Raw genomic sequence first — 18,331 nt, 5'->3', positions numbered from 1 at the left:
AAGGCTGGAAAGTCTTTGTGGTATACTAATCTGCTGTTCATGGAGAACACCCATTACAGGTAATCACGGTTTTCTACAAGAACAACCAGGATGTCAGGTACACATGATAGTTTCCCTTTCCAAAGTGTACCTACTAGTGCTGCCCAATTCAGGAAAAAAAATTTGATTCAATTCAGCCTATTGAATCGATTTTTCAATTCGATTTTCTTGCCCAATTGGGTGCTTTTTTCAAACATCCTGGTGGGTTTGACTTTTCCTCTCTTTGTTAAATCCTAGCTCACGTTTGCGGTCTAATACCAGCTCTGGCAGGATACACATTTCAAATCTTGACATATTGTAATCACAAAACAGAAAATAATTTTTTTTTTTACCTTTTGTTGTCTGGTCATTATTCAAATCATGTTCGTCCCAGGCTCTGGGACAAACGTCTTCTGATAACTCACTTGCCAGGGTCTCCTGCCCATTTGTCGTTTTTTTCTTTCTCCGTGCTAACCATCCATCTTCCATCTCTGTCCTCCCTTTCTGTTTCCCTTTCCTCCCCCTGAGATCTGGCATCTTTCCTTTTTTTTGTCTCCATCCCTGCAGCGATGGACCTCACCATCCCCAGATCCACCATCTCTCCTTTTCTCAACTACCCTTTCATCCATCATCTCTCCCTCCTTCCCCACCACCCCAGGGTCCACCATCTCTCCCTTTCTCTTCCCAACTAACCTCCTATCCAATATCTCTATCCCCCCACACCATTCCTTGAGTCCAATTTCTCTCCCTTTCTTTTTCTTCCCTCCCTAAATCCCATTGTCCACCATCTCTCGCACTCCCCTCTATTTTTAGATCCATTATTTATTTTCCCCACTCACCCCCCTCAGTCTGGCACATGCACATCTCTTTGGACCCCCCCTTCCCTCCCTCCCTCCCTCCGTGTACTTCTACACCAGGGCCTCCCCCCCCCCCAAGGCCTGCATGCTCTTCCCTTCTTTGTAGCGTCCTCTGGCTTCCCCCCTGGTCTCCTGGTCTTACCTTCAGCTAATTAGGGCAACCTGAAGAGGATCACCGGTGCTGTAGCGATCCTAAGAGGCTGCCGTCGTCCTCCACAGCACGTTCCCTTGCCGTGGTCCTGACCGTGGCACAGGGAATGTGCTGCAGACGACGGCAGCCTCTTAGGATTGCTACAGCTACAGCGATCCTCTTCAAGGTGCCCTAATTAGCTGAAGGTAAGACCAGGAGACCAAGGGGAAGCCAGAGGACGCTACAAAGGCCTAGGCAGCACTTCCCAACTGACCCTCCTCCCTTGACCCCTAAAGCAGGAATGGCAGCGGATGGCCAGCAAGAGGCAGCGCTGCTGCTCCTGCTTCAGGAGACCTGAAGGACAGGAGAAGAGTTGGTAAACGACTGGTGAAACCGATTTTTTTTTTTAACGAATCGATTCGAATCGGAAATCAGGCAGCACTAGTACCTACCAATTAAAAAAGGGATAAAACAAGATTCAATAGACTGTAAAATGTGTTTTTGTAAAGAACAACATCTATCATATTTAGTGTTTTTGATTTTTAGGGAAATAGGCCCTGAAGTAGGGGGCTGGAGTTGGATTCTATCCCTCAATAGACTGTGGAGAACAAAACAACCAAACTTACTGCTACATCAGGAGTCTTTCCCTCCCTCTCTCTCTCTCTAAACATATAGGCAACAGTAAAATGTAAAATGTGTGAAATGAACTTCACAATGTTGCAAATCTCCTAATGAAAATCAGTTTAAGATGGGCCACCAGCAATACAATGGCTTTTACATTACGAGCATTGTTATGCCCTTCTAGACTCTGATCTGTAAGGAGATAATAAAAGGAAGCAATCTACTGTCCAATTAGAGAGCATGGGTACAATGGTTGAAGGTGTTTAAAAAGGTTTGGATAACTTCCTAAAACAATATGTCCATAAGCCATTATTAAGATGGACTTGGGGAAATCCATTACCGATTCCTGGGATAAGTAGCATAAAATCTGTTTTAATCTTTGGGATCTTGCCAGGTACTTGTGACCTGGGTTGGCCACTGCTGGAAACAGGATACTGGTCTTGATGGACCTTCGGTCTATGCCTGTATGGCAGCTTTCGTATTCTTATGTTACCTGGCTAATACTCAGGCCTAAGAAGACCTCAGGAGCCAAAAAAGAAAAACTTAAAACTGGCCACAAGAACAATGAGGAAAACAGGAGAAATAACTTGCTTGAGATGGCACTAAAGAACAAAATCTTTCAGATGCAACCTCCCTGCTCCATGGAAAAACTGAGACTGAAAGTCAAGCATTTGCATGTCGAGCAGGAAGGCATGCATGAACACATGATGCAGTGCTGCCAAAGCTTCTTAAAAGTCAGAATGGGCTGGGCAGTGCCCGCACTAGGGCTCTGTCAAATGACATCACGCTCATGAGCAAAACAATATCCTTCACAGAAAAAGCGTTATTTATATGTAAAAAGCAGCACAAATATATAAAAGTGATTTTAGAAATAAATACATATATGCAGAAGCACATAGATTTAAAAGAGATAAAATCTGGGTATGATCTGGATTGTCCTTCAGTGCATGCATCCGCTATAATAATTCCCTTAGTGCGCATGCGCACTTCGAAGTTGGTGGGTCCATGATCTGTGGCGCTGTGCCCGCGCAGTGTTCGCCTCAGCTGATTTCCTGATCTCCGACGCCAGCTGATTTCTGACTACGCTGTGTTTGCCGGCTTCCCGACCCTGTTCCTCCGAAACCGGAGATGAGGGGAGGGAGAAGAAGCGAAGCCAGCAAGAACAGTGTTAGAACCCCCGGAGCATGGCCTTAGTCGCTTCCTGGCTAGGGCGGCATTGAAGGAAGATAGGGCAGGGAGGGAGGCTTCAACTCGCTGCTCCTGCTTGCTTCGGGCCTTCCTCGCTGCCGGGTCCTGCCTTCACGGAAACAGAAAGTAGGTGGGACCCGGCAGCGATGAAGGACAACACGCAGGAGCAGCGAGTTGTGAATGCTGCACTGCCGACGGCTGTGTGAAACCCAGGGGGGGAAATGAGAAACGCTGATGATGACTGTGTGAGACCGTGGGGGGGGGGGAGAAATGCTGCCGACGGCTGTGTGAGACCGCGGGGGGGGGATGCAGCAGCAGCACTCTTTTGGGGAGACAGAGGGAATGCAGGAGAAGAAAGACCAGGGAAGGGGGGAAGAGAAATGCTGCTGTTGCACAGGGGGGAGGTAAAAGGAAGGGAGAAGGGCTACTGCTGGACAGGGGGAGCAGGGAAGGGCTACTGCTGGACAGGGGGGAGGTCAAGGGAAGGGAGAAGGGCTACTGCTGGACAGGGGGAGCAGGGAAGGATTCCTACTGGACAGGGAGGAGAGACAGAAATAAATAAATATAGACAGACAGTGGGCAGGAAAGACAGACAGACAGGGAGAGAGACAGAAATAAAGACAGACATAAAGAAAGAAAGGGGGCAGGGAGAGAGAAAGAAAGACAGACATACAGAAAGAAAGAGAAAGAAAGAAATGCTTAAGTCTACACATCTATTCTAGCACCCGATAATGTAACTGGCTAAAAAACTAGTGTATTCTATAAATGTATACAGCTGCATTTTAGCCATGTTTTGTGAGGTTATTTTATAAAGACAAATAGGTAACCAAGGTCTTAGCCTCAAAACAGGCATCTAACTTTGCCTACACACAAGCATACGCATAAAATTACCCCCATTAAGTAGCAAAATTGTCACTTACGTGCACACAAAGCAGTATTTATGTAGGCATAAAATCTATGTAGGCATAAAGTCTAGTAATACCACTCTTTTTTCAAACATTCCTATAGTTATTCCTGTTATGCTTCATGCCAAACATGCATGCCTTCGCATGAACCTAAACATCTGTTTCACAATTTAGATAACCTATACAAAGTGATCCTCAGCATGCTTTCCTCTTTTCAATTTTTTTATTTAGTAAACAATATTGTGCTATTCTGAGTACTTTAAACTTACCTTTTTAGATGTTGTTTCAAATGTTGAAGGAAGCATATTGGGAAATAATTTAAGTACAACTGGAAGAAGGAACTCCATAAATGGAACAATGATGAAGACAAGGAAAGGTACAAGGCGAAAGAGATCAGCACATATTCGAAGGAACTGAAAGAAAATAAAAACAAACACCTGAAGAAAACGATAGTAACAATAAAATGTTTTATATAATTTACAATGGCTATACTTTGATGTAACGAATTCCAAATTAGAAAAACACAACTCCAAAAGGCACACAGGAAAATAGAAAATAAGACAAAGACCACAAAACTTATGCAATCCTCCCACCAAACTAACCACTGCACTCTGATTCTTTTCCTCTTCTGAGGAAGTGCTCAGAGCAGAGGATGCCTCTATGAGTAAGCATACACAACATTCAATATCCAAATGAAATCTTAAACTCCTTTATTCTTTCTTTTAGGGCTTCAGATATGCCAATGGTTAGCCAAATGTTTTATATGGCTACCAATATATTTGTGGCCATGGCTTCCTCACTAGCCTCATATTTTTTCTTTGTTTTTCTTAAACTTTAAAGTGCTATGTGCTCTATCTATAACTTATCACTTATAAAAGTTGAAAAACTTTAAACTTTTAGCATTAAACACTTATTTGTTTCTTAATGTTATTCTCTTGTTCACATCGGGAAGGACCTGTCATTTCGACATGTTTCGCCCTTAGGCTGTTTCAAGAAAAGTCCCTCCTTCTGTACTTTATCTGCACCATCCCGATCTGTGTAATGTTTTTAGCATCAAGTCTATGAGTAAGCAAGCATTACTGTGCTGGGATATTTGGAGACAAAGCATGTAATGAGAGAAAATTCATGGGTTTCTTGGTAAAATCTACTTCAATAAAACAAAGCATAAATTAGTTATTAGTTTGCTTAAAGCAGGAGTGTCTAGCCACAGTCCTCAAAGGCTACACCCAGTCAGGTTTCCAGGATTTCTCTAACGAATATGCATGAGATCTATCTGCATGCACTGCCTCCATTTTATGCAAATAGATATCATGCCTATTTATTGTGGAAATCCTGAACACCTAACTGAGTGAAGGCCAGGGCTTGATACTGCTGGTTTAAAGAGTGTGAGGCAGATAGAGACAAACACTGAGGAAAACCTTCAGCAACATAGAAAAGAAGTCCCACCTCCAGTCTGGAAACCTCTATGCTGTACTTAAGGAGAGAGGTAAAAAGCATCACCTTGGTGAAGCAGGAAGTGATTCTGTAGCCAGAACCTGCCCTCCAGGGCATGCAATAACCTCTTATACCAAGAAAGTATCTCTAAGGGTTTCTGCTTAGGAGGAAAGAATTAGCACAGCTGTTTTAGTTGGAGATTTGGAATCCAAACACCCTGCACATTGTATGTGTGTGTTTGTGCCCCAGAATCTGAAAGCTGCTTAATATTTTACCTTAAAATCCAGTGTATTTCCTGTTAAAATTTGAGTTTGTGGGACCCAGGAACGGATTAATCAAGTTTCTATTATTTTCAATGGGAAAAATTGTCTTGGAACTCAAACGGAGTTCTGGAACGGATTAAGTTCGGATTCCAAAGTATCACAGTAATTATTTTGTGGACTGATGGTTGAAGAACACTGGGTGAAGTCATGGGCCAGACCCTGCCCATCTCTGTCCCAGACCCCGTCCCCATAATAGTACTAATTGTAACACCATTTTTTCCATTCATATTTCATATATTCTTATTAACAATACATAATGGTTAACCACAAAGCACACTGTATGCTTCTCAACATTCATTTCTACCAGAAAACAGATAGCCCCATGCAAATACAGGACAAAAACTAAAAGTACTAATATATACAAACGAAACCCTAAGATTCAAGACTCTGCATGCAGTACAACCCCAGAGAAAAAGAAACAAATGCATTTCTTCCTGAACAGTGCAAAATACAGACAGCAGATGTAAATTCTCAAAATTGACACAACTCAATCACTAAATTTAAAACTAAAATCATTCCCCGCTATCTTTGTTGTTTCCCTCCCTCCATGCTGTGCCTTACCTTCAGGCTTGCTCCCGCCTGGCCATTTTATGCCGCCCCTGGCGTTATCTTCGACCCGGCTCCCTCTTCTTCACTGACGCAGTGCACAAAGACACGGGCAGCAGCTTCTCACGTGTCCCACGCCTCATCGGAAAGCCTTCCCTCTGACATTGCAACGTCAGAAAGAAGGCTTCCGGTTCAGGTGCAGGACGCGCTTAGGAGCCGCTGCCCACGGCTTTGTGCATTGCAGCACTGAGGAAATGGAGCCGGACCGAAGATAATGCCGCATCGATCGCACCAAGGAATGGCGGCTGAAGAACACTGTCTCAGGCCCAATGCACGTGCCGGCCCTGCACACCTGTAGGAAATTTCTGCGGACCATGAACCGGTCTGCGGACCAGCGGTTGAAGAACACTGATTAACTATATCAAAAAAGAAGAGACAAAATGCAGATGGACTACAACAAACATGCACTACTACATTACCTGTCTTCGTTCTCTTCGAGACAAATTGTGTCCATTAAGAATTTGCCAAAGCATTCTTGCTGCTATCTTTGTATCAATCCAAAGTAACCGAAAGCCATGATAATAATGCTTCAGTTCATCCATAACTTTTTGTCCAAGAGACTTTTTCACTACTTCTTCCACTGGTGGACTATATACAGGGCCTCCTTCCTCTAACTTCTTATTTTTATCTTTCAAAGATTTCAGTGATTTTTCTACCACAGAATCATCATAAAGTGGATATGAAGAATGCAAAAATCGTACTGGACAGTACTGCGGTCTCAGAATGCCCAGGCTAGCAAAAGGAGTGCTTAATTCAGGAGGAGATAGTAACATTCTTAAGTATGTTCTTTCAGATTTGTTAGTCCAGGAACTGTAGTGACCCCCTTTCTTGGAGGAAACGTAAGCATGTTGGACAGGAGCGAAGCATCTGAAATGGACATTCCTAATGAAGAAAGAAATGACATCAAGGATAAGGAGTAATGTTTATGTAGCCAATACGTCTCAAATGCTGTCCACTGAACACATATCCCATATAAATCAACAGTATCATATATTTTATAAAACAAACTTGTTTAAGTGTCATTTTGCAAAGTCTTCAGAAGTGCCAGTTGTTAGCCAAGTGTTTTCTATGGCTAAGCAACAATGTTGGAACTGGCCTCCTCATCAGACCTGCTTTAATTTAAAGCCGACATTGTTACTTAGCCATAGAAACACTTGGCTAACAACTGGCACTTCTAAAGACTTTGCAAAATTACATTTAAATAAGTTTGTTTTATAAAAAGCACAGTTACTTACCGTAACAGGTGTTATCCAGGGACAGCAGGCAGATATTCTTAACACATGGGTGACGTCACCGACGGAGCCCTCGGTACGGACCTTTTTAACTAGAAGTTTCTAGTTGGCCGCACCGCGCGTGCGCGAGTGCCTTCCCGCCCGACGGAGGAGTGCGTGGTCCCCAGTTAGTATAAGCCAGCTAAGAAGCCAACCCGGGGAGGTGGGTGGGACGTAAGAATATCTGCCTGCTGTCCCTGGATAACACCTGTTATGGTAAGTAACTGTGCTTTATCCCAGGACAAGCAGGCAGCATATTCTTAACACATGGGTGACCTCCAAGCTAACAAAGAGGGAGGTGGGATGGTTGGCCATTAGGAAAATAAATTTTGTAACACAGATTGGCCGAAGTGTCCATCCCGTCTGGAGAACGCATCCAGACAGTAGTGGGTAGTGAATGTGTGAACTGAGGACCAAGTGGCCGCCTTGCAGATTTCCTCGATGGGCGTGGAGCGGAGGAAAGCTACGGAAGCAGCCATAGCTCGGACTCTGTGGGCCGTGACAGTTCCTTCCAGTGAGAGACCGGCCCGAGCGTAGCAGAAAGCAATACAGGCAGCAAGCCAATTTGAAAGTGTCCGTTTGGAGACAGGACGACCCAAACGGTTGGGGTCGAAAGACAAAAAGAGCTGAGGGGATGTTCGGTGAGCTCTGGTACGATCAAGATAGTAAGCAAGGGCACGCTTACAATCCAGCGTGTGCAACGCCTGTTCCCCAGGATGCGAGTGAGGCTTAGGGAAGAAGACGGGCAGCACAATGGACTGGTTGAGGTGAAAAGCTGAGACCACCTTGGGAAGGAATTTAGGGTGGGTACGCAGAACAACCTTGTCATGGTGAAAAACAGTGAAAGGTGGGTCGGCAACCAGTGCATGCAGTTCGCTAACCCTCCTGGCAGAGGTGATGGCAATGAGGAAAAGCACCTTCCAGGTAAGAAGCCTGAGCGAAGTTGTGGCAAGAGGCTCAAACGGAGGTTTCATGAGAGCTGAGAGAACCACATTCAGGTCCCAGACGACAGGAGGAGGCTTGAGAGGCGGTTTGATATTGAAGAGTCCTCTCATAAATCTGGAGATCAGAGGATGAGCCGTGAGGGGTTTTCCGAGAATAGGCTCATGAAACGCAGTGATGGCACTGAGGTGGACTCTGATGGAGGTAGTTTTGAGGCCAGCATTGGACAGTGAGAGCAAATATTCCAAGACAGTTTCCACCGCTAAGGAGGTGGGTTCCTGATGATGCCGGAGACACCAGGAGGAAAATCTGGTCCACTTCTGATGGTAACATTGGAGAGTGGTCGGTTTCCTGGAGGCGTCCAAAATGAGGCGGACCGGTTGAGATAGATTCTCCGGAGAGGTCAGCCCGAGAGAAACCAAGCTGTCAGGTGGAGCGAAGACAGATTGGGATGTAGTAGAGACTGATGCTGTTGCGTAAGTAGAGTAGGAAACACAGGAAGTAGAATGGGTTCCCTGGAGCTGAGTTGGAGCAGGAGTGTGAACCAGTGTTGGCGAGGCCACCGAGGTGCGATAAGAATCATGGTGGCGTGGTCCTTGCGGAGTTTGGACAAGGTCCGCAACATCAGAGGAAGTGGAGGGAAGGCATACAGGAACCGATCCCTCCAATCGAGCAGGAATGCATCCGGGGCCAGACGGTGAGGAGAGAAGAGTCTGGAGCAGAATTTGGGCAGCTGATGATTGTGAGGTGCTGCAAAGAGGTCCACCTGCGGAGTGCCCCATCGAGCAAAGATGGAGAGCAGAGTCGGAGGGTCCAACGTCCACTCGTGAGGTTGAAGGATGCGGCTGAGATTGTCGGCCAGAGAGTTCTGTTCGCCCTGGATATAGACCGCCCTGAGAAAGAGATTGCGGTCCTTGGCCCAGGTCCAGATGCGCAGAGCCTCCAAACAAAGGGGGCGAGATCCGGTGCCGCCTTGCTTGTTTATGTAGTACATGGCGACTTGATTGTCTGTGCACAGGAGGAGGACTTGAGGGCAGAGAAGATGTTGGAAAGCCTTGAGGGCGTAGAACATGGCTCTGAGTTCCAGGAAATTGATGTGATGACGACGCTCCTGTGGGGTCCAAAGTCCCTGGATGCGTAGATCTCCTAGGTGAGCTCCCCACGCGTAGGGGGACGCATCTGTGGTGATGATCATAGAGTGGGGGGGGCGGATGAAAAAGTAGACCCCTGGAAAGATTTGAGGAGTTCAACCACCATTGGAGAGATTGCTGAAGAGATGATGTCACAGAGATGGGATGAGAAAGAGGATCCGTAGTCTGTGACCATTGGTTGGCGAGAGTCCACTGAGGCGTACGAAGGTGGAGACGTGCCAGAGGAAGGACATGCACCGTCGAGGCCATGTGACCCAGTAGGACCATCATCTGTTGGGCAGGAATGGAGGGGTGCATGAGTACCTGACGGCAGAGATGGAGCAGGGTCCGCTGGCGATCGGAGGGGAGAAAGGCCCTCATTAGCGTGGTGTCCAGAACTGCTCCAATGAATTGAAGTCGCTGGGTGGGAAGCAGGTGCGACTTGGGGTAGTTGATCTCGAACCCCAGGAGGTGGAGGAGAGAGATGGTGTGATGAGTGGCTTGTAGCACGAGTTGAGATGAAGGTGCTTTCACCAACCAATCGTCCAAGTAGGGGAACACCTGGAGGTTGTGAGACCTGAGGAAGGCCGCTACCACTATAAGGCACTTGGTGAAGACCCTGGGTGAGGAAGCGAGGCTGAACGGTAGCACCTTGTACTGATAGTGGCGGTGCAGTACCTGGAACCGCAGGTAGCGGCGAGAATTCTGATTGATGGAGATGTGAGTGTAGGCCTCTTTGAGGTCCAGGGAACATAGCCAGTCGTGTTGAGAAAGAAGAGGGTAAAGCGTGGCAAGGGAGAGCATTCTGAATTTCTCCTTGACCAGACACTTGTTGAGGTCCCTTAGATCGAGAATGGGACGGAGGTCTCCCGTCTTTTTGGGAACCAGGAAGTAGCGGGAGTAGAATCCCTGACCCCTTTGATCTGGAGGTACTTCTTCGATGGCATTGAGAAGGAGGAGGGATTGAACCTCCCTCAGGAGGAGGGGGGTTTGAGATGAGTGTGAAGCAGACTCTACGGGAAGGTTGTCCGGAGGCAGAGTCTGGAAGTTGAGAGAGTAGCCGTGGCGGATGATGTTGAGGACCCACTGGTCCGACGTGATGACTTCCCAACGGCTGGAGAAAATGGTGAGACGACCCCCGATGGGCTGTGGAAGAGGTAGCAAGGGTGGATGACTGGCTATGCCCTGGAGAGAAGAGTCAAAAGGGCTGAGATTGTTTAGCAGGCTGAGGAGGCTTAGAGGGTTGAGTGGCCTGAGATCGAGCCTGGGCATGATGTTGCTGTTGACGGGGTCGCCGAGATTGCTGGGGAGGCGGGTTGAGTGGTCTGGCTGAGAACCTCCGTTGATAAGATGTTTGAGGCCGATAGGGTCGGGCAGGCGGAGCCTTCTTTTTCGGCTTGATCAGGGTGTCCCACCTGGTCTCATGGGCAGAGAGTTTCTGGGTGGTGGAATCCAGCGACTCTCCAAAAAGTTCATCCCCGAGACAGGGGGCGTTGGCCAAACGATCCTGGTGGTTGATGTCCAGGTCGGAGACTCTGAGCCAGGCCAAACGACGCATGGCTACGGCCATGGCAGAGGCCCGAGAGGTGAGCTCGAAGGAGTCGTATATCGAGCGGACCATATACTTGCGCATTTGGAGAAGGCCAGAGATGTGTTGTTGGAATAGCGGGACCTTGCGCTCAGGGAGGTACTTCTGGAGGGCAGACAGTTGCTGGACCAAATGTTTCAGATAGAAGGAAAAATGGAAGGAATAGTTGTTTGCCCTGTTTGCAAGCATGGCATTCTGGTAAAGCCTCTTGCCAAACTTGTCCATGGTCTTACCTTCTCTGCCAGGAGGGGTAGAGGCATAGACACTGGAGCCCTGAGTCTTTTTTAAGGTGGATTCAACCAAAAGGGACTCATGGGGCAATTGAGATTTGTCGAATCCAGGAATAGGGATGACACGGTAAAGGTTGTCCAGCTTACGGGGGGCTCCCGGTACCGTGAGGGGACTTTCCAAGTTTTTGTAAAATGTTTCCCGCAGGATGTCATGCACGGGAAGCTTGAGGAACTCCTTAGGAGGCTGCTCGAAGTCTAAAGCCTCTAAAAAGGCTTGAGACTTCTTTGAGTCAGATTCTAGTGGAAGGGACAGGGCAGCAGACATTTCTCTTAGAAATTTAGAAAATGAGGACTGCTCTGGTTTAGATGTGGCATCGGGTGCCGATGGTTCCTCATCAGATGAGGAGGGATCCTCCTCGGTACCGAGAGGAGTTTCCTCCCATAAGTCAGGGTCCCTGACCTCTGGTGCATGTCGAGACACCGGGGTGGAGGGCGCGGTATGGCGAGTCTTGGACAAAGACTTTCCAGAGCGCACCGAAACGGTACCAGGGGAGGACGACCGGCGTCGATCTCGGTCCCGAGAAGAATGCCGTACCGCCTGGTGCCGAGAAGGATCCAGTGTGGCCTGAGAATGAATCACCGGATCGCCATGAAGTTGTTGGGCCGAAAGGATCGGCATGGAGGTGTTCACCGGTACCGAAGGGGTGGACACCGGGGGCTCGGTAAGGGGCTCGGGCCGGTCTGGTACCGGAAGGAGCGGCGCCAGGATAGTGGGCAACAGTTGTTCAAGTTGTTTCTTCAACTGCTCCTGGAGTTGAGCCTTTAAGATGGCCGAGATACGGTCATCTAGGGGTGGCATCGGAACCGCTTTCTTTTTCTTCGGTTCCTTGGATGCCGCTCCACGCCCCGGCGATGAGGAGGCCGATGACGAGGCACTCACCGAGATCGGGGCGGAGCGTTTGCGGGACCGGTGCGATGCCGGTAGGGACGGTGTCGCCACCGTAGCTGGAGGGCGCTCGAGGGAAGAGGAAGGCTTCTTAGCCGGCTTACCTGGCGCCAGCGACGCCGATGTGGGGTCGGTCGGTGTCGAGGTCGACGGTGCCGATTTTTGAGGTACCGCCGTTGAAGGTGAGGAGTCCATCGCCGACTCGGTGCCGAAGAGAAGAGTTTGTTGAATTCTTCGGTTTTTAAGGGTTCTCTTTTGAAGAGTGGCACAGCGGGTGCAGGAGTCCGCCCGATGCTCCGGACCCAGACACTGCAAACACCAATTGTGTGGGTCAGTTATGGAGATCGGGCGTGCACACCGCTGGCACTTCTTAAAACCGACCTGCGGGGGCATGAAGGGGAAGATAGCCTCCGCAAAATCGAAGCCCGAGGCCTGTATATTGGCAACAGGCCCCGCCGGGGCAAAAACGAAAGAAAAAAGGCGAAAAAGCAAAGTTTTTTTTTTTTTTTTTTTTGCAAATCAAAGAAAAATAAACCCGAAGGTAAAGGAGAAAAATTAAGGAAAAAAGCGCGAGCGGGAAGGCAAAAAAGTGGTTTCAACGGCCGTTGAAAAAACACACGCGTCTTCTTCGCTCCGCGGAAACGAAGAAACTGGGGACCACGCACTCCTCCGTCGGGCGGGAAGGCACTCGCGCACGCGTGGTGCGGCCAACTAGAAACTTCTAGTTAAAAAGGTCCGTACCGAGGGCTCCGTCGGTGACGTCACCCATGTGTTAAGAATATGCTGCCTGCTTGTCCTGGGATAATATATGATACTGTTGATTTATGTGGGATAAGCAAGAATTATTATACATAATTTGAGACCTAACAGTTCTACAGCACAGGTTGACAATTAAAGTAGTGACCCATCATAAAAAAAGGAGAAAGCATAGATGCTTACCTGTAGCAGGTGTTCTCAGAGGACAGCAGGCATATACAGAGCCATGCAAAAGTTTTGCATCACCTTCGAGTAATACATTGTTCCGTCTTTCTTGCTGGATCACAGCAATATTTCTTACACCTACTGCTGCATATTATATACGGACAGGTTCAGAATTTTATGCTCTATCACCCTGCGCATTTTAAATTGATTTAGGACTTCAGATTTAAGTCTTATAATGCATAAACTGCGAAATGGCAAAAAAAATGTCGATATTTCATAAATGGATTAGCTATTTCAGTGCATACTAAGTTTATTTGTATTTTAACTGTTACCCCCTTCAAAAGGAGATAGCCCTGAAAAGGGCTGGTTGTTTTGTGCTATTCTAATAATGTATGGGCCAGCCTTTTTTCTTGATAACAAGCTTGCAGCGTTGAGGCATGGAGTGAACCAATTTTCAAAGTTCATCTGCTTCAATCAACTCGACTTTTGTTTTTGGATGTTTTCTGAACACCTTGACAGCAAGATTATTCCACAAGTTTTCAATTGGATTGAGATCTGGTGACTGTCTTGGCCATTCCAGTCACTGAATATGGCTCGATGTTATCTACTTTGTTACCATCTTTGCCCGATGACAGGGTGCATTGTCATCCTGGAAGTGGAAGTAACCCTGGAAGAGACTCCTTGCAGACGGAACCATTATATTTTGCAAAGTGGAGAGATATTTGGCACCATTCATCATGCCATCAATCACCTGAAAGCGTCCAATGACATTGGCTGACATACAGCCCCAGATCATGATTTTTGTCAGATGCTTTACAGTCAAGTCCAGACACTGTGGTTTGAAAGCCTCATTCTTAAATCATCTTACAAACATGTTACACTTCTAACACACAAAAAGAACTCTCATCGCTGAAGAGAATGTTTTCCCACACCTCTGAAGTCCACATATTGTACTTTCTTGCCCATTCAACCTGTCCCTTTCTTTGCATCACCGTTACCAATGGCTTCTTGCTCTACAGCCATGTAGGCCAAACTCCAGGCACCGCCCACGTACTGTTGAGGCAGATACGTTCACTAAACACATTTCCTGCCACTTGGCTGACAATACTAGTGATGTGAGTTTGCGATCTGGCACTGAGATCCACTAAACAACCTTGTCCTCTCGCACAGTGGATTTGCGTGGTCTTCCACTTCAAGCCCTGTCAGTCACATTTCCTGTCTGTTTTTTTCTTACTGAGCAAGCGTATGACTGTACTTTGATTGCACTTCACCCTGGCTGCAATTTGCTGGCTTGAATAGCCTTCTTCATTAGGTAAAACCACCGTCACACGTTCTTCTTTTGAAGGATTTCTAACTTTTACCATGTTGCGATTATGCTGTCACTAGTTATGAAAACTGATTTTCCCGCTTCACCATATATGCACGTGAATGTTACGCTGTGATTGGTTCCTCAAAACAAACGCCATTGGTAGAAAACGGAGTGATCTGATTGGACCATTTTGATCTGATTTTGATACGAAATATCAACATTTTTTGACATTCTGCAGTAATCAATTTAAAATGTGCAGGGTGATAGAGCATAAAATTCTGAACATACCAGTATATAATATGCAGCAGTAGGCATCAGAGATATTGCTGTGATACAGCAAGAAAGGTAGAACAATGTATTACTCGGAGGTGATGCAAAACTTTTGCATGGCTCTGTATTGAAAGATTAGGTTTATACCTTTGATAATCTTCTTTCTGTTAGTTCCTGGAGGATTCCATATGCTAGGTGTTCAATCCCAACCCACAGTCCGGGTATTGCAGAAATCCACAACATCTCTTCTTGTATAACGAACCTCCAATCCTGGGCTCTCACCGTTCAAATGAAACTTAATGAGACCAAAACAAAACTTCTTTGGCTAGGCCCAAAATTAGATCAGCTGCCCACCCTCATCCCACTATCCTCAGGCACCAAACTGCCGCTTGAGCACTCAAGCAAAGTTCTGGGAATCATCATTGACTCTACACTGTCCTTCAACGATCACCTCAACTCCTTAGTAAAAAAAATGCTTTTTCAACCTTCACATGCTAAGGAAAGTCAGATCCTGCTTCCACCAACAACACTTCGCTGTCCTTGTTCAATCCATTATTCTATCTAGACTGGATTACTGCAACTCCATCTACCTAAGCCTAATAAAGAAAAGTCTTCTCAGACTCCAGCGGATTCAGAATGCCGCGACTAAATTAATTTTCGCAAAAAGCAAATTTGACCACGTCTCCCCGCTTCTATCTAAGCTTCACTGGCTCCCAGTTCTCCTCAGGGTCCACTACAAATGCGCCTGCCTAACCTTCAAGTCTCTACACGGCATCCTTCCTCCCCTGTTTCCACTATCCTGGCTCTCCGCGAATCCCAACTCCACCAGATCCTCTCAGAAATTCATACTATCATTCCCCTCTTTAAAAGGCATATCCCATACAGGAAAACTTGGAACATCCCTCCTCTTCAAGATCACCGAGCTGTGGAACAGCTTATCTTCCCCTCTCCGGAGTGCGACCTCCCTCCAACGCTTCAGAAAACATTTGAAAACTTGGCTTTTCTCTAAAATGTAACCACTCCCTCCCTCTCCTCTACACTTAATCCCTTCTCTCTCCCCTTTTTACCAAGCTCTTCTTCTTCCCATTGGAGTTCCTTTCTTTTGTAATTTCTGTAAACCGTGTCGAGCTCTACTTCTGTGGAGATGATGCGGTATACAAATTTAAGGTTTAGTTTAGTTTTATGAGTACATGTTCCATCCCCTTAGCCTGAGTTAGTAAACAATCCCAGTTAAGTCCCAAAGCCAAGCACAAACCTGAATAAATCCATGACAAGGGGGTACAGGGACAAATCCCTATAATAGAAGAAATTCATGAATTGGTTTGCTCTGAAAAATATTAACAAGTGATAAATAGGCACAAAGGCAACTCAGAAAAACACTGGGGAACAATGTATCACTAACCTGCAGTGTGCAGCGAGCACCTCAAGACAGGCCTTCGGTAATGTGTATACCCACAGAAACTCCCCACAGATCTGCCAATTACCTGAAAAACTTCAAACCTGTAATGAAAGTGACCGAGGCAGAAAGGAGGAGGCTACTCCAAACAACTGAGGGCAATATTCTCAAAAGTTTAATGCCGTTGCTAAACTGTTTTCTGGCAGCTTAGCCTGTACGCAGTTTAGCGGCGGATTATCAACAGGGATTATCTCTATCTTTAGCGAGGTTTCTAGCATTCTCCGACAATGACATGCAAATAGGCTCTTCAACATTGAAATGAGCCCTCTGGTGGATTCTTAAAAAATGCCGAGCCATTTTCAAAAAATGGTGTCTGCTTTTGGTGAAAAAAAAAAAAAAAAAGCAACTGGTCCAGGTGTGCCGTTCAGTGTCAGAGACTGCTAAAAAGCCCTGTGTTGCGATGCAGCGGGAGAAATGCCCATTCTCTCCACTGCATCACAACACCCCTTCCCTACAGCGGTGGTGAAAACAACCCCCTCCTGAAAAGGCGGTGACACCTCTGCAGCAGGAGTAATGCCCACTCTCTTCTGCTGCACTAAAATCCCCACTATGACCACCCCACTGTGACCGATCGCCACCCCCCTCCCTCCCACAGCAGGATATGCTCACTCTTTCCTGCTGCACTAAAATCTCCACCATGACCTGACCGCTCCCCCCCCACAGCAGGAGAGATTCCCACTATTTCCTGCTGCATTAAAATCCCCGCCGCAACCACGCTGCTGCGATCTGACCGCCCCCCGCCCCCGCAGTGGGAGAGATGCCCACTCTCCCCCGCTTTCAAATGACCTCCCTCCCCCTTACCTCAACATAGATGACACCTTCCTACCAGCTGCTACATCGTCTAAAACGGGCCTTCTCCCTGGTGCATCTTGGATTGCACCAGGGAGGGGCCTGAGGCTCTGATTGGCTCAGGTTATAAAAAGAAGCAGATCTACTGCAAAAGAAGTCTGCACGGACTGCTTGCAGAAATTGTAACTGGGATTGTTTACTAACTCTCAGACTAAGGGGGTTGGGGAATGTGCTCATAAAAGTTGTGATTTCTGCAATACCCAGACTGTGGGTTGGGAATGAACACTTAGCATATGGAATCCGGAAGGGACATTAACAGAATCTCATATGGGTTAATGTATGGAACCTGGTACAGACTCTACAAAGTGCACTATCACTTTAAATCTTTAGGCAGTGTCAATACTGCCAGTGCCAGTGCCTACCTCACCCATTTGCTCACAGAAAGCACAATTACTTACCGTAATAGTTGTTATCCAGGGACAGCAGGCAGCTATTCTCACAAGTGGTTGACGTGATCCAACGGAGCCCCGATGCGGACGCCTCACAAGCAGTCTTGCTTGAAGAAACTCTAAGTTTTGCGTCGCCTGCACCACGCATGCGCGAGTGCCTTCCCGCCCAGCGTAGGGCACGTCTCCTCAGTTCAGATAGCTAGCAGAGAAGCCAACCCAGGGGAGGTGGGTGGGATGTGAGAATAGCTGCCTGCTGTTCCAGGATAACAACTGTTACGGTAAGTAACTGTGCTTTATCCCAGGACAAGCAGGCAGGTATTTTCACAAGTGGGTGACCTCCAAGCTAACCAAAGTGGGATGGTGGGAGAGTTGGCAACTTAGGAGAATAAATTTTGCAATACTGTTTGGCCAAACTGACCATCCCGTCTGGATAAAGTATCCAGACAATAATGAGAAGTGAAGGTATGAACCAAGGACCAAGTGGCAGCTTTATAAATCTCCTCAATCGGTGTCGATCTGAGGAAAGCTACAGAGGCTGTCATTGCTTTGACCTTATGGGCTGTGACTTTACTGTGAAGGGGCAATCCAGCCTGGGCATAGCAGAAAGAGATGCAAGCCGCCATCCAGTTGGAGATGATACGCTTAGAGATAGGATGTCCCAACCTGTTCGGATCAAAGGAGACAAAAAGTTGAGGAGCACTTCTGTGCGGTTTGGTGCGTTCCAAATAGAAAGCCAAAGCACGTTTACAATCCAGAGTATGAAGGGCTGATTCTCCAGGATGAGAATGAGGCTTTGGAAAGAACACTGGAAGAACTAAACTAAACTAAACTAAACTAAGCCTTAGGTTTATATACCGCATCTTCTCCACTGAAGTGGAGCTCGACACGGTTTACAGAGTTTAAAAAAATATGGGAAGAGAGAAGAGAAAGTTTACAAAGCATAAAAAG

At 46.9% G+C, this 18,331-nt stretch overlaps 1 protein-coding gene across 3 annotated transcripts in view; it reads right to left on the bottom strand.

The window, feature by feature from the left end:
- LETM1 (leucine zipper and EF-hand containing transmembrane protein 1) overlaps nt 1–18,331 on the bottom strand; it is a 251,235-nt gene that overhangs the window by 152,881 nt on the left and 80,023 nt on the right. For all 3 annotated transcript variants that reach the window (XM_033950993.1, XM_033951002.1, XM_033950987.1), the window contains exons 3-4: nt 6,502–6,964; nt 3,989–4,132 (exon numbers count right to left, since the gene is read on the bottom strand). In XM_033950993.1, coding sequence (XP_033806884.1) covers nt 3,989–4,132; nt 6,502–6,855 — 498 coding nt within the window. In that variant the 5' untranslated portion in view covers nt 6,856–6,964. The remainder of the gene's footprint in view (nt 1–3,988; nt 4,133–6,501; nt 6,965–18,331) is intronic.

This window comes from Geotrypetes seraphini, chromosome 1, assembly GCF_902459505.1.
Source record: "Geotrypetes seraphini chromosome 1, aGeoSer1.1, whole genome shotgun sequence".
Lineage (NCBI taxonomy): Eukaryota > Metazoa > Chordata > Amphibia > Gymnophiona > Dermophiidae > Geotrypetes > Geotrypetes seraphini.
The sequence above is the reverse complement of the archived record's forward strand: the minus strand, read 5'-3'. Positions and strand labels throughout refer to the sequence as shown.